The sequence below is a fragment of the Gymnogyps californianus genome, chromosome 10 (genome assembly GCF_018139145.2).
Source record: "Gymnogyps californianus isolate 813 chromosome 10, ASM1813914v2, whole genome shotgun sequence".
NCBI classification, from domain to species: Eukaryota; Metazoa; Chordata; class Aves; order Accipitriformes; family Cathartidae; genus Gymnogyps; species Gymnogyps californianus.
In genome coordinates this window covers 17980784-18005019 of record NC_059480.1, presented here as the reverse complement: position 1 = coordinate 18005019, position 24236 = coordinate 17980784, and the positions used below count along the sequence as shown (strand labels likewise).

General features: G+C 44.4%; 1 protein-coding gene across 1 annotated transcript; it reads left to right on the top strand.

Moving 5' to 3' along the window:
- Positions 1–204: 204 nt before the first annotated feature.
- Positions 205–24236, top strand: IQCG (IQ motif containing G). Its single transcript, XM_050902380.1, has 10 exons — positions 205–209; positions 5281–5428; positions 8903–9147; positions 10325–10453; positions 12558–12639; positions 19565–19726; positions 20375–20449; positions 22080–22211; positions 23450–23551; positions 24069–24236. The coding sequence occupies exons 2-10, from the start codon at positions 5303–5305 to the stop codon at positions 24207–24209; spliced, it is 1194 nt and encodes a 397-aa protein (XP_050758337.1). The 5' UTR covers positions 205–209; positions 5281–5302; the 3' UTR covers positions 24210–24236.

Sequence of the window (24236 nt, the reverse complement as noted above, 5' to 3'; positions counted from 1 at the left end):
CCTGAGCGGGCAAAACCGAGGCGGTCCCGGCGGGGTAGGTACATCGGCCCCCAGCGCCGTCCCTCACCCCGTTCCCCCACTCCTCCGGGTGGCGATCCGGGGAGGGGCGGCCGCAGCCCCGCCGTGCAGGCACCCGCCTGGGCAGCCCCGCGAGGCCCCCGAAGCGTGGTGGTCGCCATGGAGACGGGCGCTTCCGCCGCCGCGTCCCGGTGAGCGCCGCAGCGGGCCGGGGCCGGGCCGAGCCCAGCACCGGCAGCGGGCGGGCGGGCGAGCAGGGGGGGCCCGGCCCGGTACCGCCGGCTCAGCCGCTGTGGGCAGGACCCTGCGGCCGCCCGGAGTGGGAGCGGGGGGGTAAATCCCGGCGCGGAGGTTGAGGGGAGGGCGAGCGGGGCCGCAGCCCGGCGGCGAGAACCGGCTGCGGCGGCGGAACAAGCCGAGGAGCCCTGCGAGGGGGCAGCGGGGAGGTGAAGGGCAGCGCTTGGCGCTTCTGGGGCGGCCAGGGCTCTGGGGCCCTCTTCTGATGGCTGCTCTCCTGGCCCTGCCTGTCTTCCTCCATTCTCACCTTGAATTAACGAATCATCTCAACATTTATTTTACTCCCGATGTTGCCTCGGTGACAGAAAACGTATTTCTATGCTCAAATCCCTGTAATGAAGTCTCACATTCCTATGTTTTCCTAAATAAGGATAGGTGGAAGCATGTACTTACCCATTTTCCCAAGTCAGGATCATTCACTCCTGATTTCTACCACTCCCCTCACATAGCCAGAAATTGATGTGCATTTTCAGAGCACTTTAAGTGATTTAGGAACTTACTCCAATACGAAATGTGCCCTGGCCGTCCGAACTTTCACTGTAACTTTGCTCCTAAGTGTCTTAAGCTGCATCTGAACGTGTGCCCAGAGTGCTTTTATGAAAAATTGGATCTCAGGAGCAAAACCTACTGTCATCTTGTCACCAGCTGGGCTTGGAGAGGTTCAACCTGCACTGAGGAATTAGGTCCCGATCCAGGAGGAGAATTAAGTCTATCTATCTGTACTTTGCTGGGCCAGGGTAGAAGCACTCAATGCCTTATAAGCATGTATAAGCAGAGGTTTTTCTTAGAGAGGTGAAATTGTTAGGAAGTAGGAGCAGAGAAAGGATAGAATATTATGAATTCTCCAAATTATTCTCTTGGCTTCTACTTTAAGGAAGAGGTAGAAAGCAAAGCAACACTCAGTAAGCTACCCAGTTAACAGGAGGAACCTCTGCACAGAGAAAGGACACAATCCCTGCTTTGAGGAGAATAAACTGTCAAAACACTGTTTTCCAGCAGTAGAGATGCCACAGCCAATAAATGCTCCCTAATTCTTATCTTTTCCTGTCCCATACACATTTAGTCCCATATGGGACATACAGCTGAAAGTAGCACCACGTCTTTCATTCCTGCACTCGCTTCTCCTGGGTTCTCATCAGTACAGCCTCAGAGAGCAGGAGCAGAAAGTCTTTCTCTACAGTCAGGATGAAACCTAAATTGCATCTCTAAGCCAAAACCAAGATTACTTCAGCTTTTCAAGGTTTCTTTTCTTTTCTTTCATATATATATTATTTTTTTTTTCAGATGAGCAACTTATGTTCTAACATTTGTAGTGGTAGGCAGAGTTTTGTAAGGCCACAACTATTTTGCTTCCCTAAGAGACATTTTTTTTGGTAAAAACTAAGGTATTTCTGATTTATGGCCCAGCTGCTGCCACTGTGGATGTTCAGAATCTCTCCTTGCCAATCATTTGCGAAACAGAGCTAAAGGAGATGCGACATTCTCAGTTTTCTCTCTGGAATTCATGAGTATCTCCTTAATTGACTAAAAGGAACGCTGCAAAAAATGCTGCCTTTGAAGCCATTTTAGTTTATCAGGCAGCCGGATGGGAGAAATGTGCATCCAGGACTCTCACACAGCAGAGGGAGTTGCAATCCCCAAAGGAACAGGAGGCCAGACCTTTTATACAGTTGTTTTAAAAATTATTTCTTGATATGTTTTTCTTTCCTTTTAGATCAGCAGGGAAAGAATGTCAGCCTAAACTCTTGGGGGAAGCAGAATCCTTCACATACCTCTTTTCTTTTTTATTAATAGAGTTTAATGAAGTTCATCGAAAGCGCAGTGATTAAGGTCAATGCCAATGGCTGCATCAGGATGGTCTGTAGGCACTGTGTTAATGCTAAAATCCACGGAGAGCAGCTCACTATTTGTGGTGTTTCTTAATGCCCCAGACAGCGGTTTCCTTCTCGCTTCCAAGTCAACATAAGCCTAGAGTGTACTGGCTTGGCACATGCATCTGCTGAGTGAGTATATGGTTACAAGAGAAGATACATAGGAGGAGCAAACCAGCAGGCTTTAGAGAAACATTCCAGCTGTGAGCTTTCTTAACGCACACTAATGTCTTGAGTTAATTCTCTCCTGGACAAAAGCTGCTGATGGGATAGAGGAAAAGCTATTGCATCCTCCTTTGTTTCTAAATAAGTCACTTTTTCCTATGAGAGCTGCAAGTGTTATTTCTTCTTTCAAGAATGCTGTTGTAATCATCTGTCACAGCTGTCTCACAACAAATCTTTTTTCATCATATTTTTAGTATTAGGACTCCACATGTAATAGATTATTCTTATGTTGTTTAGACTCAAAATATGGATTGTAGATTTCTTAAAAAGATAAAAACGAGTAAAACATTTTAAAAATATTTTATTAGTGCCTGTTGACTGGAAAGAGACATTGTCTGACTTTCTGTATGTAAAAATACTTAATTTGTGCATCTCCACTTCCATCATTGATTCCAAGGTTGAAAAGAAAGGCAAGGTGATGTTTTAGTTTATTATACAGATTATTAGCTATTTATTTGTTAATGATACTATCAGATTCCTATCTCAAGCTGTAGCAATTTTTTTTTATAATTAAGTGAAAGGAGAGAAAAAAATCTGAGAAGCAAAGGGAGGAAATCAGTTCCTTCTTAGTCATAGGTGACCATCAAAAGCCCTGAACAGTGGGATTAACTAGGTAAGTCAGCATAAATAGTGCAAGAAGGATAGTAAACATATTGATAATATTCAGAATCACTCCTTTGCTGTTATCTTCTGACATGATTTAAGCAAGCTTCTTGAAATAATTTAGGGTGCCTGTACCATTATCTTGTCTGAAAGGCTGTTCCATATCTTCATCGATCCAGAAGTTAGAAACCTTATCATAATTGCCTGGCTTAGGGGAAATTACACGCCTTTGACCCTGGACCAGTATTATCCTTTAATAGCTCTGTCTCTCCCTGGTATCTACTCTTCATATGTATTTACAGAGAGTAATCACAGTCCTCAATTCTTTTAAACTCTTGTAAAACAGAATTTCTCTTCCCATGATCACCCCACTAGTCATCTTCTGTACCTGTGCATGTTTTTTAACACAAACGACTAGAAACATGCACCATGCCTTATCTGAGGTTTACTGATGCCTTATGTGGCAGCACTAACACTTCTTTATATCTGCTGAAAATACCGGTCCTGCTACATCATAGCACTTTGCATTATTCATGGTTCATAACACTGGAGTCATGCCACCCCTGAACCCGCTCCTCCACCCTGTGCTCCCGACCTCGTAGTAGAAATTCTAGTGAAAATCCTTAATGCAAGACTGTGCACCTGGCAGTCTTGCATTCTGAGTTATTATTCAGTTAATCGAAGAAAAGAGTCGAGGCTGAAAGGAGCAATATTCCAGTCTCATTGACTATACATGTGGCTGTCATGAAAAAGACTGCCACTCGCACACTAGGCTTTCTAGTTGTAGTCGTATGCACAAGGAGAGCCGTGTCCTGTTACAAAGGACAGTACATTTCAATACATGTTACATTAAACAACTTACTGCAAGAGACAGGAACATCAGGAAACAAATACATAAAATCTAAGTTATTTTTGTTTACCTGTTCTGTACTAATAGACATCTAATAACCCTGCACTGAAAAGTGGCCCATTTTTTCTGCCCGAGTGAAATTAATTTAATGTTTCAACTGTAAATTACTATATTTTCTTCAACAAAAACAACAAAAAAGGCCAAGGACAAATGGTAACAGTTTCAGAGAGGTTTTAGTAAGTATGCATTTTTTTAAACACTTGTAAAGTTGCTTATGAAAAATCACTGACTTCCAGTGATCACTGCATCTAAACCTCTTTAATTTTCATAGAATGTGGCCATGTCTTATCCTGTTAATCATGCTAACAGGCATTGTCTGATGTATTTCCTTGGCATGCTTACAGATTGGACTATTATATTCTGCAGACCTAGAATATATTTATTCAAGGGTTTTACAGCTGGCACAAATCCAGTTGTAGGTATAGCAGCAATGTTGATGCTTCCATTGTGATGGCATTCAGGATCTCGGTCATCTCAGACTCCAGTTGTTCTAGGTGTTATACAAGAAATATCTGTTTTGTGAGTATAGGGTTTGGAGGGATTGTCTAATGGCTTACCAAAACATTAAAAATCTCAGAGAATTTCTCCACTGTTATGCAGATGTTTTCTTATGCATTTTTCTAAATGAACCAATTTCATTTGGATTAATAGTGAATTTCCACCTTTCCCTAGATGCGCTTTCACAATATTCCATCTGTAAGCAAGGCAAAGGGATGCTTATGTGTACATCAGAGCAGTTTCACATTTGAAATGCAATTTAAAATAAACAACACAGAATGTTAAAGATAGTTTACTTAGTCCAGATATTGGTTCTTGTTTGACTTTCAACATCTTAAGGTGGTAACAGTTCCTGCTGAGGGGATTGGGATCATAAAAATGTTAAGGCTACACACTAATAACGAGGAATGATTGGAGCATGAAGGTTTACCATCTGAGATTTTATAAGACGTGGATTTTTTTTTTCCTTTTAAAAAGGCACCTTCATTCCGTTGTTTCCCAAAGAACAAAGTTTGTCATGAAACACTGCTCCCCCTTGAACTGAATGGTGAGGCCACCTCACCCCGTTTCTGCCTTCCATATCCATTCCCTTCTCAGCCTATCTATCAAGATCTACTGTAGGAGGGACCAGGACCTACTTTGTTTTGTGAAAGCTAAACATTCCCACTGTCCCTGAATGCAGCCGTTAGCAGAGCATGGCTCCTCTTATAAAGCGTGTATGAAAGGCTATAAACAAAGCTAGGGAAGTATATGAAAGGCTGAAAAAAAGGCTGTTTCAGGTCCACCTTTAGTTTAAGCTACTGTTACTAACACCATACTGTCTTTCTCATTGGTATCTTTTGTCTTTGTTCCTCTTAGCAAGAGCACAGAGACTAAAGAAATGGAAAAATTCACTCATCTGGAAGCTCTGCTGTTTACTGCTGTGCTGGAGAATTGTGTTGATCAGCTCTCAATTCTTGGATATATCATGCCGGTTTCCTATGAGGGCCAGACAGACATCAGCCATGTATGTGCCTCTATCCTTGCTCTTTAAGGAAATCTCTCTTGGTTTTCTTCTTATCTTGGTTTTATATCTTCTAGCAGCATTTTTTAAAAATCAACTCGGATATTTTTTCTGCAAAGTGCTCCGTGACCCTTGGGTGAAGAAACACAATAAAAGTGCATGGATGACCAATTTCAACATTTATACTGCAGCATCACTGCGAAGCCCTTGTCAAGACTTTGTGCAAAGGACCCTACTGACCCAAGATGAGGTTCCTGGGCTTATAATTTAAAAATTGCAGTGGTTAGATGACAAGCAAAGGATTAGGGAAAAGGAAACAAAACATATCTAGGTTATTATACAGATACACAGCTATTTTAAAAATGCAAAAGAATAGGATATTTGAAAGTACTCAAAACCAGGATATTTCTGTTCCTCTCTAAGTCCATGCTAAAGTTCCTTTAGTCCCCACAGACAATGAATTAAGAAAGATTCCACTTCAAAATATATTAGTAACTACCCGTTCTCAATGACCATTATTAATTAGTTGATTTCTAATAAGCATCATAACTAAGAGGGTTTGGGCAGAGATATAAAGAACAGAGAAGAAGCCCTAATGCTCAGGCAGAGGTTTGCTGCTGTGGAGGAAGGTGTTGTGATATTTCTGGTAGCTGATAGACATAGGAAACAGGATGGGACCATCCTCAGGGGTAAATGGTTCTAAGTTCTGTTGTCATATATTTTAAGTGACATAGCAGGCTGTTTCCAGTTTCAGCAGGCTTGAAACTTTTTAAAGAGGAACTCAAAAAAGAAAAAAGTGTGTGACCAGGATGGAAATAAAAACTGGGATCTGAGTTTTCAGATCTAATGCTGTTCACACTGTCTAATGTGCCAGTTAAGAACGCAAGAGGAAGGTAAATCAATATGTTGTTTTCTATGTGTTTCCTTTCCATACTACTTTCTTTTCAAAAAATCCGCTGAAAAGCAGCAGAAGCTGGTGCTACAGTAAATTTCAGGGCGTGAATGATGCTTAGACTGTGCAATAGAGGGCACTCCTCCCCTTCAGAGTCCTGTGAGCCAGCCTCACCTGTTTCCAGAGGATGCTTCTCCCTCACAGAGCTGGGTGGGAAACCTCTTAGGTGCCAGCAGCAAAAACACAGAGAAAGAGCATATCTCTAGGGCAGTAGGAGTTGTTCTTCTTCAGACACACAGGCTCAGGTTGATAGACCTACTAAAGGTATACTTAAATTATAGAGAAAACACCTTAGCTTTTCTCTTCAATTACAGATGCTCATTTTTACCAAGTCACTTCTTAAAACACAATTTTCTCACAGACTATAAACCCTACTTGTGTTCTTAAAGATGCCAAAACAAATCGAGAAGGAAACAATTTAGAAACAAGAAAATGGCTTAGGGAAGCTACTTGCTAACTTTGGTGCTCTGTAATTTGCTACTCCTCCCCATTTCTCAGTTTACATTTGGCAGTTATCATTGTATTTGTAGAAGACCTGTATTTGCAAAGCACCCTGGAGCTCTGTCAGTCAAACAAATCAATGACATTTTCAAAGACTGACATCTAAATTTCAGTGGATGACATTTTTGAGAGGATTAATCACAGTGTTGGCCAGCACCTCATTGATTTTCCAAATCAGGGACCCTTGTACATTGCTTTATGCAGTGCATCCCCCAGAGGAAGGCAGCCTTTCTATTTGCTGAATTTTGGGCAAAAGACTAGTAAAAGATAAACAGCTAGGAGACTACACGGATGGTAACACATGCAGTTTACAAACTCTGTGCTCTTACATAGTTATTTGGTAATTATTAGTGTGTAAGTCCCTACTGTTTACAGACAATCCAGTTATACCCTGTCTTGAACTTTCCCAGACGTTAAAAAACATCTATCAGAACATTCATAGAATCTACATATTAAAGCAGTTTGTTTACCAAAATTAGTTCTTTCTGAGGTACAGCCATCACCAGCAAACTATTTAAACCCTTTCTTCCTAATTAACTATGTAATTTTCATTGGTCTGTGTATACTTTGCATGAGATTCATTTACTGTAAGTTTAACTGTCCAAAAATTAAGCATGTAGTCACCTAGACTCCTTCTGTAGTCAGTGGTGAGTCAGGCACTGCCAGAGGCCGATTCATCCCATCCGGAGATGTCCAAGATACTCAGAATGAAGCAGCCCCTTGCAGTGCCCTGTGCACTGCCCTTACGGACTACGGCAGCATCGCAGACCACTAATGGAGCCTCACTCGACAAGTAACTTCTTGGAAGTACTACTGGCATACAGAGTTGCTGCCCTGACTGCTTGTTTTCACTCTGCCCTCTGTGCTGTGTTGGCACAAACGTGTGTGTGGTTGTGGAGGGATCTGGACTGAGAACTGGTGCTGCTAAAAATAAACTTTTTTTTTTTCCTTTTTGCTGGAAAATGTTTCAGCTCAGTGAGTTCTCTAATCCATTTCCCCACGCAGCCAGGGTGGGGAGTAGGCAGCCATGGACTAGGATGGGGCTGGCAGTGGCTGCGTTAGCTGGCTTCAGCAGTACAGCTATTACGTGCTCAGCCACAGAGATGCCGGTAGGCGGGCAAGAAAATTTTCTCTTTTAATGTCCCAGTGTATACACCTGCATTCTTACCCATAGCACATAAAGCAGAAAAATTCCTAGAAGCAAGGCCTCAGCTGATTTTATAGTGTGCTTTTGTTTTTCTGGGGCTTTTTCTTTTTTAATAAAATTGCACATGGCCACAAGGTACCTTTCCGTGTAGAAGAGAGCTGCCAATATTCTGAATTTCTTCTTTGAATTCATGTTATACTTCTTCTGCTGTCACTCTCAAAAAAACAGCTAAGCAGATAGCTGATGTCTATCACTTTTATTTCCACACATCTCAGCTCTTGTTATAACAATAATATTGTAGGAAGAGGTCGTGGGGACAGGCAGTGGGAAATAGCTAAGATGGGGAGAAGGTGGAGGGGAAACAGGCTAACAGTCTTCCAGTACATAAAAGCTGCTGCAAAGAAGGACAGAATGGTTTGTTCTCTGTGCCTACCGAGACTAGGACAAGAAGCCAGGGGCTCAACTGCAGCTGAGGAGAAAAAACTTTCTTATGGCAAAGATTGTTGTGCTGTGCTGGCACTGGCAGGAGGGTGTGTAGTCTCCATTGCTGGAGGTCATTAGAACATGTCAGGAATGACACAGTCTGAACCATCATCTCTTGGGGCAGATGAATTCACCTTTTGAGGCCTTTTCTAGTCCTGTCGCTTTAGGACTTTTGATCCCATAAACTTTAATAAGCCTACATTGTGTGCTCAAAGCTAACCAAGATAAATGTTTCTGCTCTTCTACTCTTTGCAAAATGTAACGTACACTATCATCTGCTCTTAGTATAGCTTCATTCTAGTTTATTATTAATTTTTCTTCCTCTCACATAATGTTGCAGAGGGTTTATTTTTACTGCCCAATGTGCAAGCAGGTCTCTCTTATTCCATTTTAGACTGGCATCCAGGAAATGAAAGAAATCGTAGAGACCCAGAAGGAGCTGGACATTAACTACCAAAACCTTATATCAGCAAGGCAAGGGAGTGGGGAAACTGTTACCTCCACGTCTCTGAAAAGCATCAAACACAAGCAGCAGCTGGGGAAAACTGAAGATCTAAAAAGTACCCATCATCTTTCCAATAGGGCCATGAAACACAGTGCTCTGTCTGTAGAGAATCTCAGAAAAATTCAGGCTGACAGGTGAGTGAAGCACAAATATGATGGTTATGGGGGATGCTCAGAGCTGTAAAGTTCTCAGTCTATCTCTTGAAAGCAAAAATACAGGCTTCCCACTCTTCCACTGCTGGTGTACCTCACTCTTGGTCTGAAAGGAGTATCTGTAAGGAGCACAGTGTGGTCTAGCTTCATAGGCCATTTAGTTCTGGCCTTTGCTTTCCTCTGGATGCCAAGTAATGATAACCAGTTTATTCTGAATGGAGTTGCAAAATATTACCCAGTTGATAATGGTTGCTTGGGTGGAATTCATGCCAGGATCTAGCCAGTGTTGATGTTCTGGTATCTGGAGTCAGCTTCCCCTAGCAGATACACACAGGCAAAGCAGGATCTGAGCGTTGCCTCGTGAACTCGGTTATTCTGCAGGGCACACAGAGCCTCTATGGCAGCTACAGCCATTCTTCTTTACAGAACAGATAATGTGTATAAAGACCAAAGAGTTCCTTTCTTTTTTTAAATAAATTTTATTCCTGCACCTAATCAAGTGACTTGATTTGCAGAAATACTAACAGCCTTTGGTTTAAGAGACAGACTGAGGAGCTGAGCATTCCGTATGCATTTTTCTGCATCCTGGCTTCTGTCCTTGAATGTTATTTCAACAAAGGGCTTAAAGAAGATCCTAACACAAATGAGGAAAATGCAGCTAAAATATAAATACCATATGCACCACAAAATTCAATAAACTGGGCAAGCCCATGTATTTGTTAAGATCAGCTTAGGGCTGTACTGGGATATTTTGGCACCCAGATATCCCTTCATAGACGTGCTTGTCTGCATCCTCAGGTCTCATTGTCCAAGATCTACCTAGCTGTCATCAATACTGCAGGCCAGCAGCCTTCTTCCTGATGGCAGCACAGTCTGGCACAGCATGGATATGTTTGTGCTGCTCTGCTATTTCCTAGAGTAGCATTCAGGGCAGCATTTTTAAATTATAAACTTCAACCAACTCCTAATGCAGAGTTCTCCAGACGTACAAGCAGCAGATACCATGGGACAAGCACTCCTGGGTTTGATAGACGTAAGAACAGAAATGGGATCTTACATTTCCTTACCCTTTTAGCTGTAAACAATAATGGATAAAGGTGCCAGACACTGTAGTACCAGCACCTATAAATTACTGTTGTGTTCCTTTTCTTCCTGGCAGGCAGTACGCAAGTGATGTAATTACAGTCACTATGAAAAAGATGCAGGAATCGGGAACGTTTAATAGCCTAACAGAAGCTAATGAGAGAGAGAAGGCAAAAAAGAGCAAGTTTCATGACTTCCTCATCAGGTCAGTGTTGTGTTCAGTACTTCCCTGCTTAACTGCTCAAAGCCAAAGTCCATTCCCCCTCAGTACATGCTAAAAAGGAAAACAAACACCCCAAGATACAGAAAGGATTCCTCTTTTTCAACTTGAACGATTCTGTCTGCTTTAAAAATTGCACGTCTTTCCCTTTCAGAAAGAAATAACTGATGGTTCTCATACTGATCTGAGCTAGGAATTGCCTGAGCTTTCACCACAGTGGACACCAGTGTCTGCATTAATGCAAATGCTGCTCCGTACCAATTAAAACATAATGTGATGTAGGAGCTCCCTGATCTTTAACTCCTTCTCCCCAGTGAAAGCCAGAGCAGCAGAGAATCTGTTCAAACCAGGGCCAGCGACATATGGTCTTTAGGTTATGTGATGCCCAGGAGGATCTGCTCTGACCCATATGCTAATATGCTCCCTTTTCCCAGTAGCAGCAAGGGGCTAGCACAGATGGTGACAGAGGCAGTTGTCTTATTTAAGGCTAATCCACCAGCTACTGCATTATAGATCCTCTTCTGTCCCCAATCTGATAGGGTACGGATTTGTTGTAATCTCAACTCAAACTGGTGATTCCTTGGCTCAATCTTCTGTGCACTAGAGGTTTGGAGCTTTTTTAGCACGGGAAGCTCTGGTTCAATCCCCAGCCTGTCAGAGTGAATAGCAGTCATCAGAGAAGTATTTGACCACTTTAAAGCTACTTTGTTCTGTGTCGCAGCTCAGGCCCATCATTTAGGGTAGACAGCAAAGCTGCTGTAAGTCATGATTTGTCATGAGTCCAACCTACTAGAACAGCCCTGGTGGTGGCTCAGTGGTCTGCCTCCAGTGCAAGCCCCCAGCTTCCAGTGAAATGTGTGATTTCAAGCACAAAACCCAACTCTTCCACTGTCTAAACCCAAGGGATTTATTGTTTATCCATGGAAGGGACAGAAAGCAAAAATGAAAGCAGCAATTGCTTGTGGAATAACTATTCAATACTGGAAGGTGGAAAGGAGCAGACAAATTATAATCAGAAAGGACATAATCATTTTTATTCCATTCTGTCAATCATATCTAGCCACTGTGTTATCTGTTCTACTATACATCCTTTTCATGGAATGAACTTGATCTGTCTTTCAATATAATATATACTTGTCTGGTTTTGTGTCAATGTACTAGTCTGAACTCCTTATCAGGAGCTTTTGTTTATCACAGTCACCCAGCTAAGGACTCTGAAAATGAAATGCATGCTTGATTGTAAGGTTGGGATAGGGTACGAAGTCTCAGGTACCAACTCTAGTATTTACTGGCTTTAAATCAAATCATAAGCATAAAAGCTTAGAAAGGCACTCAGAGTGAAACAGATGACAATAAGACCTAGAACATTACTGCATCTGTTTTGTTTTAAACAGGTAAACAGCTCTGTAGCTTTTGGCCTTCACTCATATCCCTTCATGGATCTCAGAATCTGAGGCAGTGTTTTTTGAAAGATTTTAAGTCTGATATGAAAAAAACATATTCCATACATATAATGAAACTTACACAATTTGGCAGTGTCTGCTGATCAGGCATGCTTCTGCACAGAAACAAAGAGATTTTTGCCTGAAATGCAGAAACTGTCACTCAATGATAGGCTTCTTCCCTCTCTGCTATAGGAATCACATCATCCTCAAGTCCACTCCAGGCTTTCAACAAGAGCATCCCCTGGCTTTTGGTTCGTTCTCCCTTTCGTTCCCATCCTCTTTGCTCAGTCCGTGCGCCTCTTCTTTTGGGATTAATTTACCAAGTCACTAGCTTTGGTGAGGAGTCTCTGTTCCTGACTTGCAGATGTGCTGCCTCCCCGAGGCTCAGAGTGAAGAGATGAATGCCTGTTTTGCTATTCAGCCACGGGAAGGGGCTTGTCTTCTGCTGTTCTGAAGAAGCTGGCCAAGATTTTGTGTGCACTTCTTTTAGTTCAGCTGTTACAAACTCCTTGAGTGAGCAGGATAAGTGGGGCAGTGCTCAGCTAGGTGCCGCAATGTATCAGGAGACAGGAAGTTCTCCTAGGTAAACAACTCTTGCCTTTTTTGATATATTCAAGTGATTGTATTTTCCCATTTTTCTTCAGGGAAGAGGAAGGAAAGAAGCAGATAAAGTCACTTGAGAAACAGCTGCAAGACGTCAAGAAAGAAACTGAAATAGAACTTCAGGTGAGATCACTTAACACTGGGCATCACGCCAGGGGGGAAGCCTGTTGGCAAGCTTGCCTCTGCTGCCCAGGAACTAGCATTCAGATGAGATGACGTGTGGCATATATGATCCATCATTTAGGGATATAGAAGCGGAATAATTGCAATTTGTATTCTGAATAAACCTGCTAATGACTTTAAGAGCAGTGTCCAATGGTTTTCAAATGGGAGCTCAAAATGCTAATAATCATCAGAGACCATAATCAAATTAGAATACCCACAAAACACTGCTGGGAGTGGCAAAGCATGGACATCTGCAATCAGTAAGAAAGAGGTTATCTGCAGATAGCAGTGTCTAAGGTTCTGTCATACTTATGCAGATGTGACACCTGGCACAGAAGAAATTGTGATGATGAGGGAGTGAGAAAGACACCTGGTATAGGGGCATGTCATTTTTCTGCCTACAATTTTGTCTGGGAAAAATTTCATTATTTTAATCTATTTTTCTAGGCTTCCAGAAATTTCATTATTTTAATCTATTTTTCTAGGCTTCCAGATATTAGAAAATCCCAAACATGGGAGTCCTACACAAGGGCAGATCAATGTTACTGCACATAGGCTGTCAACTTGACCTTTCTGGAAAGTTTCAGCCCTTCTGTCTGCAGCATGCAAACGGTGTGTGCATGCACAGTAAATCTGGGGCATTCTGGAAATGGTAGACTTGCTACACAAGTGCAGATCAATTGAATGGCATATCACTGGTCACTTTGATGCTCACAGACAGCTCAGACTTGATGCTCATGCGTGCTTTAGAGCAAAAGCACATGCAGTTCTGTGCAGAAACATGGAAACACAGCCTAGCCCTGCTGAGGCAGGAAAGAGCGTGTGATAGAAAACAAGCAAAAGGCAGGCAGGTTCGGAGCTATACAAGGACTGGAAGAAGGAACAAGAATCTGATGCTTGCTTCAGTACTGAGCAAGAGGACAGCAAGGGCATCTGAGGAAAGAATTGGCATCACTGAATTTTGTCTTTGGACAAAAGAGTGGACAGTAATCAAGCCAGGATATAGTTGGCTACAGAGAGGAATTTTAAGCCACTGACATGCTGGTGGAGTACAGTTTATAGAACATGAAGGTTTTGTGTTGGCAGCCTGGATGCACGTGCAGTGGAAAGTTTAATTATAAATACAGGGAGGTTGTAAGAATATGAAGGATCTATTGGCGCTGGTAGTGTACGCAGCTATCTATAACTGACGAAACACCAGAAGTCCAGGGGAGACAGTAGAACAACAGAGAAGAAAGCAGGAATGTACAAGATGGGAAAATTCATTTAGGTCAGTCCTCATCTACTAGTGGAGATCCTGGAAATGCATAACGTACACTGGGAAGTGTAGCAAGATGATAAGAACACAGGAAAAAAACTGTGGACATAACAGAGAGGAGAAAGAAGAGGAGTCACTGAAGGAAATGGAAAGTTAGCAAGTTAGAAGATAAACCAAGAAAGAACAGTTGTGGGAACTAAAAGAGAAATGCAGGATGAACTTTTTTCCCCTACAGATTTGAACAGAACATCTAAAGGATGTAGAGGTCAGAGCCAGGACTGAAAAGGGGAGCTATATACCTCAAGATACACTTACTTACTGCCACTGGAAATGGTATGGGAGCCAAAAGTCCCTTGACATCTGTGTGGCGGTTAAATGAAATAAGCTGGATAGTTTGTCAGGCTCAGAGACTGTATGTTGATGTTTGCCTCTGCACATTGTCCCTTCTCAGTCAGATTCTGATGGCTCCTGGGAAGCTCCTGTTCTCCCACTCCCCAGGCTAGTGAATATGATGAGGTAGTTCTCCTTCAGTGTAGTGCTCCTCAAACTTCACAGTGTCTGTGCACACAATATGTGTATGGGGTTCTGGTTTAATGCCTTCCCAGGGACTGGTGTATAGGGGGCTGTAATCATCCCATCTCGCACTAGCAGCAATGTCCTGGCACTGTGCAGTCAGGCTGGGCACTCCTCCGTGTCCTGCCCTGCACCTCACCTACCTCTTGCAGTCATAAGAAGGTGTGTAGCTCCCGTGCTGAGAGGGTGCTCTTCTCCGTGTTCTTTCAGTACCTTCTGCTAATTCGGTTCTTGCTTTATGCTTCATCAAGTGGGATCTGCACTCATCTGGGATTTTGTTTTTCTATTTCCAGCTTAAAAGTCCTTTTCTGAGCTTCCTTATAGTTTCAGCTTTGATAACAAATCAAAGACAAGACTACTTTCAAGTACTGCTTTCCTCCTGTGCCAAAAAAAATGGTGTCTCACTGTGTCTCCCAAGGGAGAATAATTTCTGTTCACTTCATATGGGATTTTCCCATAGGCAGTTTTACAGACACTTGCATGATTTGTCACCTTGCCAACTAATTAAAAACAAAAATACAGCTTGCTGATTTTGGAGGACTTTGAACAATAATAATGCACAGATCTGTAGACAAAAGCCTACGTGTTGTCTCCAGTCTAGTAGATGGGAAACCAAAAGCGAGCAAATCTAATCGTGGAACCAGAAAAACACGGTCTTTGCTTCATGCATGTTGCCTGTATGTTTGTATTTTCAGCCTTGCTACCTCTTAATGAGATGCTAATTAATGCTGTATTAGCCTGCTCAGCTCATTTTTCTTTCTAATGGAACACAAATCAAATGCTAAATGTTCTTATTTATTTTGTTTTCTTTCCTCTTGGAAAGCACTGATGTCTCTAAAGGAGCTGAAATGATCGGTCTGGTTTTGCTCTTACCCCTCCGTGCAGGAGCATCACCGATAGCTCTAGTTTGGCTGCAGGAGTTCTGTTTGCTGCTGCAGTATTCATTTTCTAGCTCGTACAAAACACTCACTTCCTCCGGTTTCCTGGATAAGTGATGGCAGTCTGTACAGATTTTGAAACAAGTTAATATCGTATAGGATTATATAGTTTAACATAAAAATGTAGGAAATGTGAACTTTAGAATTCCTGCATTGCTATTCACCCAAAGACTTATGTCCTGTAGGTTTTGTGGTATACTCATGCCATACATGTGTGCAAGTCATGGTATAATTTTATAACAAGCAGTACTATTGCAGGCTACCTACCAGACAGAAAACCAAGACGTTGCACCACAGTACCGGTGAAAACAGGTCCAAAACTTTTATTCTATATGGGCTCTCATAACACCCCCTTGCTTCACTGTATCAGTGTGCCACTCAGTAGTGCTTTTAGTAGCGCGACTAAAATCTGTCATGTTTCTTCCCTTATCCTCTCCCAGGAGGACAAATGCATCAATGAAGTGTTTTGGGGGAATGTTTTAAACATATATACACACGCACTGGTGCATGTTTCTACTGGAGAAATGCACCAGTTGATTACAGTAGAAGGCACAAGGTTTGTGATGGTCCTGAGCTCCTGGGTGACTTCATTCCACTGCTGGCAGAGCCCCAGGGCAGCTCAGCAGGACCCAGAGCTGGTGCACTGGATCCAAACCTGGCTCCAGAGGGACAGGACTTCCGACAAGAGTGCTGCTGCCAACAGGTCTGCTCCCTCTGCCAGCAAACTGCCCCTCACACAGCTCGCTCCCGCCGTTGTTGGGATTGGAAGTGAGCTAGCGGAGGGCTGCAGAAGCCGTTACGTCGAAGCTGGGTGACCTTCCAGGCCTGCTGTCCTTTCGGCTGAGGCATTTCTCGGGGGTGTGCAGCATGGGGATGTTCTGGCAGCTGGGACAGAGATGTGGGCTACGGCTTTATTGAAGTGTCCGTAGGGCTGCACGTTGTGGTTTCAGGGGAAGCAAGTCCGGCTGCAGCAGGTGTGTAGATCTAAGCATGTCTTCAGGCTTTGCAAGCTGAGATAGTGCAGCTGCCAGTGGAGAGACTTGAGCTCATACGCACTTGGTGTGGAAGCAAGGAGGCAGTCAGCAGGGCTCTCTGCCGGCATGCTCGCTGCCTCGCTGCCTGCACGCTCGCTGCCTGCACGTAGCACAGCACCCATTCCCCTGCCCCCTCCAAGTGCCTGCCAAATGGCGGGCGCTGGGTGTGCTGCTGGCGGCAGGGGGTTTATCCAGCTGCTGGAGGAATTCCTCAGACTGTTTACTCCTGTTTGCTATTTTTGTAACCGGCTGTATTTTAAGTGACTGTAAATACTAATTGCTGTGGAAGAGCTGAGAGATCTAGGTGGCACTTGCAAGAGAGATAAATCAAAGTAAATGAAAATACAGGAGTGCACATACCCTTTCCAGCTAAGCGCAGTTGCTTTTGCAGCCAAACAGCATCTGTGGGGCAGACTCCTATGGCACCGGCTAACAGCAGCAGACAGGCCTCTGAGCTGATGTCTGCGAGCTGAGAGATCAGAGAAAATCAGCTTGTTTACTTGCTTGCGAAGCAGACTGGCTCTTGACAACTATTTCCTGGGTTTTGATCTTGGTCTCTGCCAGTTTTGTGATAGTTTTGGACACATGAGGTATGATTTTGCATCTTTGGTTTGGCAGATTCAACGCTGAAGTCATCCCAAATAAGCAGCCCAGAGGTTTACTGCATTAACTATGAAAGCGCTCCGTGTCCTGGCTGGGACCTTTGCTATGATAAACCAGAATGAATAAATATTAACTCATTTTCCCAGTGCCTTTCCCTGAAATTCAGGGAACAGCATACTCTACAGATGGTGCTCACAGCTTGTGGGCATTTACTGCTGCATTTAGTACCTGCAGCCTAATACCAAATGTGCCCCAGTTCTGCAGCGCCAGGTCCATCAGCTGGGCTGCAGTAGCTGCCCACATGCCTGCAGCTGACTTTCCCTCTCCAAGGGAATGCGTTGCTGTAAACCACCAGTGGGGTTTTGCATTTCACTTCCCGTCTGCTTTGGATTGTGTAACCAAGCCCCCAGACTCCCCACCTCTAACGAAGATGTTTTACAACACCGCAGACCAAATTCAAACCACAAACATGCCATACAACAAAGAAAACAAACAGAGCAGATGGGCCCCCATCCCGGCTGAGGCCTGGGGCGCTGGAATCAAAAGCACTTTTCCCTCTGCTTTACTAAAATATGAAATGAAAAAGAAAACAACCTGGTGAAGTGGTCGTGCTCTGCCCCACCTCTCTAATATCTGAGTACTTTGTAACCTAGGCTGAACCCTTCTTTTCTGACCTGTTTGCAGATCCTTAGCAGATAGCAGTAACACGCTGACATCAGCAGCGCTTGGCTTTGCTGAGCCTCAGCGCCACAGAAAATCGGTGTTTTTCATTAGCACCTCCCCAGTCTCTCTGCCAGCCCCTCAATTTCGACATGATTCCACCATGACACAGGAAGACAATCTCAAAATAAAGTGGTACGGTCATCTCCCGTGTCTACTGAGCAGGAACACAACTCCTCCCAATGCCCACCAAGATTTCATACCAGGGAAAATAAAGGCCATTACCAAAAACCTTAATAGGGCACAAATAGGTCATGTCTGTAGCTGTCTGCAGTCATATGATGATACGGCTGTAAAATAGTATCTGATGTTGGAAACCTTCAAAAAAATGTGAATGCGTGACTTTTAAACCCACAAAACGGCATCAGCCAAGGCCCCTAATTGTCCTGAGCCTTATAAATATACTTCACTCTTCCTAACTATGTCTGACAAGGGGTGCAAAGGGAAGGATTTTCCTTTTAACTGTTCCAAACTCTTCTTATAAGGAAACCTTTTCCAAATGAGTCATGCTGCAGAGGCTTTTAAACACAGCGCTATTGAGTTGGCTTCTTCCTGTGGCATTTTTCCATGTTTACACAGCTAAGGAATGCGAGGGTGCTTCAGAGACAAGATATGTGGGCTTCAAAACATTTAAATGCCAGCACTTTGGTATTTCATCTTCAGCTGCAAGGTTTGGCTGATGAATGTCAAACCCGTCATAGCACGGCAGGAAAGCAAAGAGAAAGGCTGTAACGGAGCAATCGGGCGCCAAACCAGAGGCATTAAGATGGATCTTGCATAATTGCATAGGAGACTTTGATGACCTTTTTAACTCTTAATACAAAAGTCTAGAGTTTTGCATTTTACAGGCAGTTCTTCCAAGTTCCAACCCCAGATTAATGAACTTTTATCTGTTACTCAAAGAAATTCATTAAAAAGGAGTAAACAAAACAACAATCCCAAATCAAGCAAATGCACTTTGCTTTCTGAGCACGCTCCAAAAGCCGGACAAAGGGGGCACGTTGGCTCAGGATTCTTGCCCATGGGGAGCTCCAGGGGACAGAATTCCCCTAGGAAAGCTCAGCTCCATTGCGAAACAAGGCATGGGGAGAGGCTGGGAGCTCATAACCAGCTTTTCCTCAGCACTTCTTCCTCGCCCTGGGTGTATGCTTTTATAACAAAGTGGACACCATCTACCTGGTAAGATTTCAAGAAAGAACTGTTTAAACATATGAGCGAGACAAGATTAGATTTTCACCTGTTCCTAAGGTTGTGTTTATACAGTTGCTGCATAACTAGAAAAAATGAATCCAAGGAATAGAGTATACTTTAGGAAATCAAATTTTGGCTTATGTGGGGCTGAGGTATTATTCTCTTCTTACAGATGCTCACTCACTGAGATGGCCTAATCCAAGAGGTTAGTAAAGCCTAACTTTAAGCAGTTGAGATTATTTGGCTTCTTTCATGATTATAATAAGCATGACCGAATCCATTCCTGGACCAGATACCAGAAGGCCTGGCTTCTTGTCCCACTCTGTTCATCACTCCACCCTCTCCAGGGGTAATCACTCCTTGCTGATGGGTTTATTGCCTTCTGTATGAGTTACAAACCAAACTTCCCTTTGAAGTAGAGGTTGAAATGGAGCAACATTCAGGGAAAGTGCAAAGCCTATAGCCTTGTCTCTTCTGAGTTTATCAGGGAGTGGAGAGATTAAGAAACAGTGAGCTGACCTCAGTCTCCAGGCTTGCTTTTGTGCTTCTTCTGTCTTGTCCACTAGAACCGAGATAATATGATTGTTTACCTCAAAGACGAGCTCCAAGAGATGAAGGCCAAAACGGACATGGAGAGCTGCTACATGAAGAAAAGCACAGACCTCCAGGTCCACCAAACCCAGAAGAAGTGCAGCAATGCAGAGAATGTCCTGGACAAGGAAATTCAGGTAAGCCCTTCGCCATGGCCCCTACTGGAAGGCATCTCCAGCTAGTATGGAAAGAGTCCTCCCTTGCTCTGCGGATGCCCTTTCTGTTCTCCATCACAGTCACCAACACAACTGTTTGAAATGGATCAGGAAACTCATCCAGGTTAGAAATCTTTCTTTTTTCCATTGCTTCTCTGTATGGTCCTGCAAACAGCAACACCATGGATGGCATGGCGACAGTGGCTGGAGGCAGGGACTGCTTAAACTAATACCATCATCAGAGAAACAGACCCGTAACTATGTCCAAAGGGTGTAGCTACAAGGCTATTTAGCACCATAAGCAGCCCAAGCTGCCAGCATTGCCCACAGCACATTATGCTGATAGAGCTGTTCGTGTGGCCGTAAGGTGAATTGGACTAGAAAACTGTTCTGTTCTTGCAAGCATTTTTTTTTTTTTGACTGATCAAGGTCTGGATCTAGTTGTCCCTTTTTCATGGATGGCCCAGGGGCAAGGAATGCCTCGGTTAATTTTGTCACTGGGAACAATGTCTGTGGACTACGCAGAGAGCTCCTGCACTCTTGCTCACCAGCTCGGCTTTCAGCAGCACGTGTGTGCACACACGTGTGCACTAACGTTCTCTCCATGGTTTCTGTCTGTGCTGATCACAGAAGTTGAGGAGCAAAACTGATGAGGAGATTCGAGTTCACATGGAGATTGAAAATTTCCTCAGGCAACACCATAAGGTATGTGTGACTGTCTGCTAATGCTTAAAATAGCAACTTATAAACATCATATCATCAATTAGTGCCTAAAGAAAACCAGTTATTGCTCCATCAAATTTACCAGGTTCATGATTGCTGCTGTTTGAATGACTACTTATCCTCAAGTCTTAATTAACCCAGCTCTCCCAGACTTGGGATTTGCTACATTTGGATACGTTTCCTTAAAATTAGAGTAATGATTGGCGTTGTCTGTTCAGGTGTTACGGATTTTTCCTCCCTCAGATAGTTGTATTCAGCTAACTGGAATTTTATTTAGACCTTCCTTGGCAGTAGCTGGGGCTCCCAGCGACTCAGTGAAGAGCGCTACTGCACAAAGCGAGGCAACAGTTTCACAGACCCAAGTGTTGCACAGAGAGGGCACTAAGAAGGAAATGACACAAACTGCCAGCCCAGTTTTGCCTTATCTTAATCTGAGGAAGAATCAGGGTTGGATAATTGCTAACTCACAATTATTGTACCCATTTTCAGCAGCAAACAACCATGAATGTCCTTGTGCTGTTGATCCAGAGGTTCAGAGCTTTCCTATCATCAACAGCAGTGCCCATTACAGTGAATAACGCTGGAAAGCATCTCATAAACCATATGACTGGAAGAAAACCTGTGCTACTGCAGGGTACCTAACACCACTGCCAGTACAAAATTTAATAGAAGATAATAAATTTTAAAAAATGTAATTTGAGTGCAAAACAGTGCTGTATCTTGTGAGCAATTAAATAGCGTCCTCTATATCCCAGAGCCTTAGTCTGATCAACGCTTCATAGTGAGGGGACTTTCCAAGTACAAGCTGCAGCCTATTTGACCTCTACCAGAAGGCGAAGTACAAGCCTCTCTGTACTCCGACAGCAGCTGGTGGCTTTACAGGGGCCCACAGAGAAGAGGATGACTATGCCCTCCATCTCCCTTGTGTGTCCAGCTGTTATGCCGTAATGAGATTGATGCTTTTCCTCAGATTATTTTTCCATGCAAGCAATCATGGTTGTTGCTATGGAGAAGTTACTTGTGAATGGGAGGAAGTCATCTGGGTGACTGTTTCAGAAACACCTGCGCTCCTATTCACGAGTGAGACAAAGCCAAGTTCACAACCTGAAATAGCGTGAAGTGCTGTCCCCTGGGACCTTATTCCTGGTGCACTGAGCTTAATCCAGAAAGCAGATAGGGAGTTAGGCAGAGGATAAAAGCTTTCTCACTGACAAATTCTGTTTCTTAAACCTCCCTCCCTCTGTATACACACAAAGAATGGCTTCTGGTTGTCACTTACCTCACACTCAGGACTGAGTGTGCACAAAACTAACCCCCAGTGCTTCTGCATTCTTCATGCGCCTCTGAAAGCCCAACCTAGTCTCTCTTCATCCCCGGTCCAGTGCTGCGGCTTCCGTGATGAATCCCCAGCGAGGGGCCTGCAGGCCACCAGTAATTTATCACTAGTCCTAGGGGGTTTGATTCTTTCAAGGCTTAGATGAGAAGGAAACACTGACCATGCAAAGTTTATGGGACTCTTACCACCGTCCTGAAAGCGGGCTGGATAACAGTAGCAAACCTTTCCCCTGTACGCTCTTTGTACCATGCTAAGCACCCCTCTATCCCCATGCAGATGGTGGAAGAGAAGCTGGAATACTGGGTGGACAAGTATGAAAATGACACAGATGCTAAAGACGAAGAACTGGATGCCCTAAAAGCATCAAAGGCAAACAACTTGGAAACGCTGCAGAGACTTGCCAAGGAGGTAAGACATCAGCAGCATCTCAGCGATCAGCCATGCAGAACTGCATCCTGGCTTTTTCCTGTCTTCATTCAGATAAGGAACCAGGACCATGGAAAAAAACCCACAGTAATCTTGAGGTGTAGGGTGGGATTACGAGGAGTAGTCCTGGGAAGTCAGGGACCAAGTAGTCATCTTCTATTTGCCACCTGTGACATCAAGGAAGGATGATGATCTTTTCCCTACTTTCAAATACCAGCAAGTAATCAGAGACCTATTGACAGCCTTTGCGAGGGGCAAAGACACTGTCCCACCCCATCAGTATGCCTCACCGTAGTTTGTTGCCTTAGTCTGAACAAATTTGCGCCTTCTAGCAACATCTGGGTATGCCAGGCTGAGACTGGAAAAGGCAGCTCATCCCTTCCTGCAGGCACACATTCACAGCTGCAAAGTGCTCCGTTCTAAGGGAACTGATTCTGGTTAAAACCATTCCTACCCCACATTGGTTTCTTGGTTAACTGCCGGGCTCTGATCGCAGCTATGTGGGCACAGCGGAGCAGGCAGCACAGGGCAGAGAGAAGTATCTAGAAAAAGGGGTGTTTTAAAGCCAGAAGGAATTAACTTGTAATCATTCCTTACTGTCACTGGGTCTGAGATGATGAGACTGTTAGATGTTTCCCTGCTTGTGGGCTCATTTTTCACTCTGTACACTGTCATCTCAGTGTCCCAAGTGTGTTTGTACATCATCTGCTGCCTAGCCTGGGGGAGCATGGGTCCTTCCTACCACCATCTGTTGCCTGAGACACCATCAGACAGCCATTTTACAGGACAGGATCAGAGGGTTAATTACACCCAGGCCGTGAGAGGTTTCACTTTGGCAGCAGCTCTCAGTGCCTTAGGACTGACGGTGGTAATGAGCAACATTTGCCATCTGGACTCAGGAAAGATCAAATAAAGGAGGTGGGGGAGGAAGGTCCACGCTTACACATTACCCTTGGGCTGCCAGGGAGCTCCTGGGTGCACAGGGTAGGGACCCGCACCGCGACCCACGGGCCAGAGCGGCCCCCGCTGGGCTGTGAAAAGCGAGTAGCAAGGATGAGACCAGTAGGCAGCCAAGAGGAGAAGAGTCCTTGCACCAGGGTCCAGGTGAGCCCTACCCTGCCCTGGCAAGCTGCTGAGCAGAGTGAGCCTCGAAGGTTGGCCCTGCAGTTTCGGGGATGTGTTTTTCATGTGGCTCTTGCCACCCCTGTGCCGTCTTGCAGTGCCAGACATTCGAGGAAACCATCATCAGTGACCGGGCGGAAAAGGAGGCTAAAAGAAGACAACTAGAGCAAGATGCACTGGAGCTGAAAAGCATCCTGAAGGTAAAGGGGAGCAAAACTGAGGCAGTGCTGCTCCATCAGCAGTTGGGGGTTAATACTTCGTGCCACAGGCTTTGTTCAGGCAGAAAATGGCCTGAGAAAGTTGGCTGGTGTGGGGTGGCACAAGCAAAGGTCAGGCAAAGCCTGTCCCTTTCTACTGGGGCAGACACAAAGCCAGCAGCTGGCTGCAGGTTTGAGAAGGGAGCGAAAGGGGAGAAGCCAGTCTCCTCGAATGACTTGGGGCTGTGCCCATCACACCAGCCCCACTGCATGGGCGGTACAGGGAGGGTCACGGGGCAGTTCCCCTGCTCGCCCCCGTGCCACCAGCAACAGATGCCCTCGGCCCAGACGTGGATACCTTCAGCACAACCAGCACAGGCCCAATTGCTGCTGCGTGGGCCAGGGGTTCCCTCCTGCAGCTGGGGAGTGCAGGAGAGACGCTCTGGCCATTGAGCTGTACCAGGTACCTCAGCAAAGTGATTTCACCTAACACCTCTCTCTCTCTCTCTCTCACTTCCAGCTGCAGGCCTGGTGGAGAGGTACAATGGTCCGCAGAGACCTTGGCCCCTACCAGGCCCTCAAGAAGATTCGGGAGAAACAGCTATCAAAGCAGAAAGGAAAAGGGAAAAAGGAAAAACCTGGAGCAAAGAAAAAGATGTGATAAGTAAAGAAAGTCGCCACAGACGTG

Bases quoted from the DNA above. Each gene is read 5' to 3' on its own strand.
- IQCG (XM_050902380.1), top strand. From the start codon at position 5,303: ATGGAAAAATTCACTCATCTGGAAGCTCTGCTGTTTACTGCTGTGCTG. The intron at 5,429-8,902 runs GTATGTGCCTCT...ATTCCATTTTAG, and splicing joins GCCAGACAGACATCAGCCAT to ACTGGCATCCAGGAAATGAA. The intron at 23,552-24,068 runs GTAAAGGGGAGC...TCTCACTTCCAG, and splicing joins AGCTGAAAAGCATCCTGAAG to CTGCAGGCCTGGTGGAGAGG.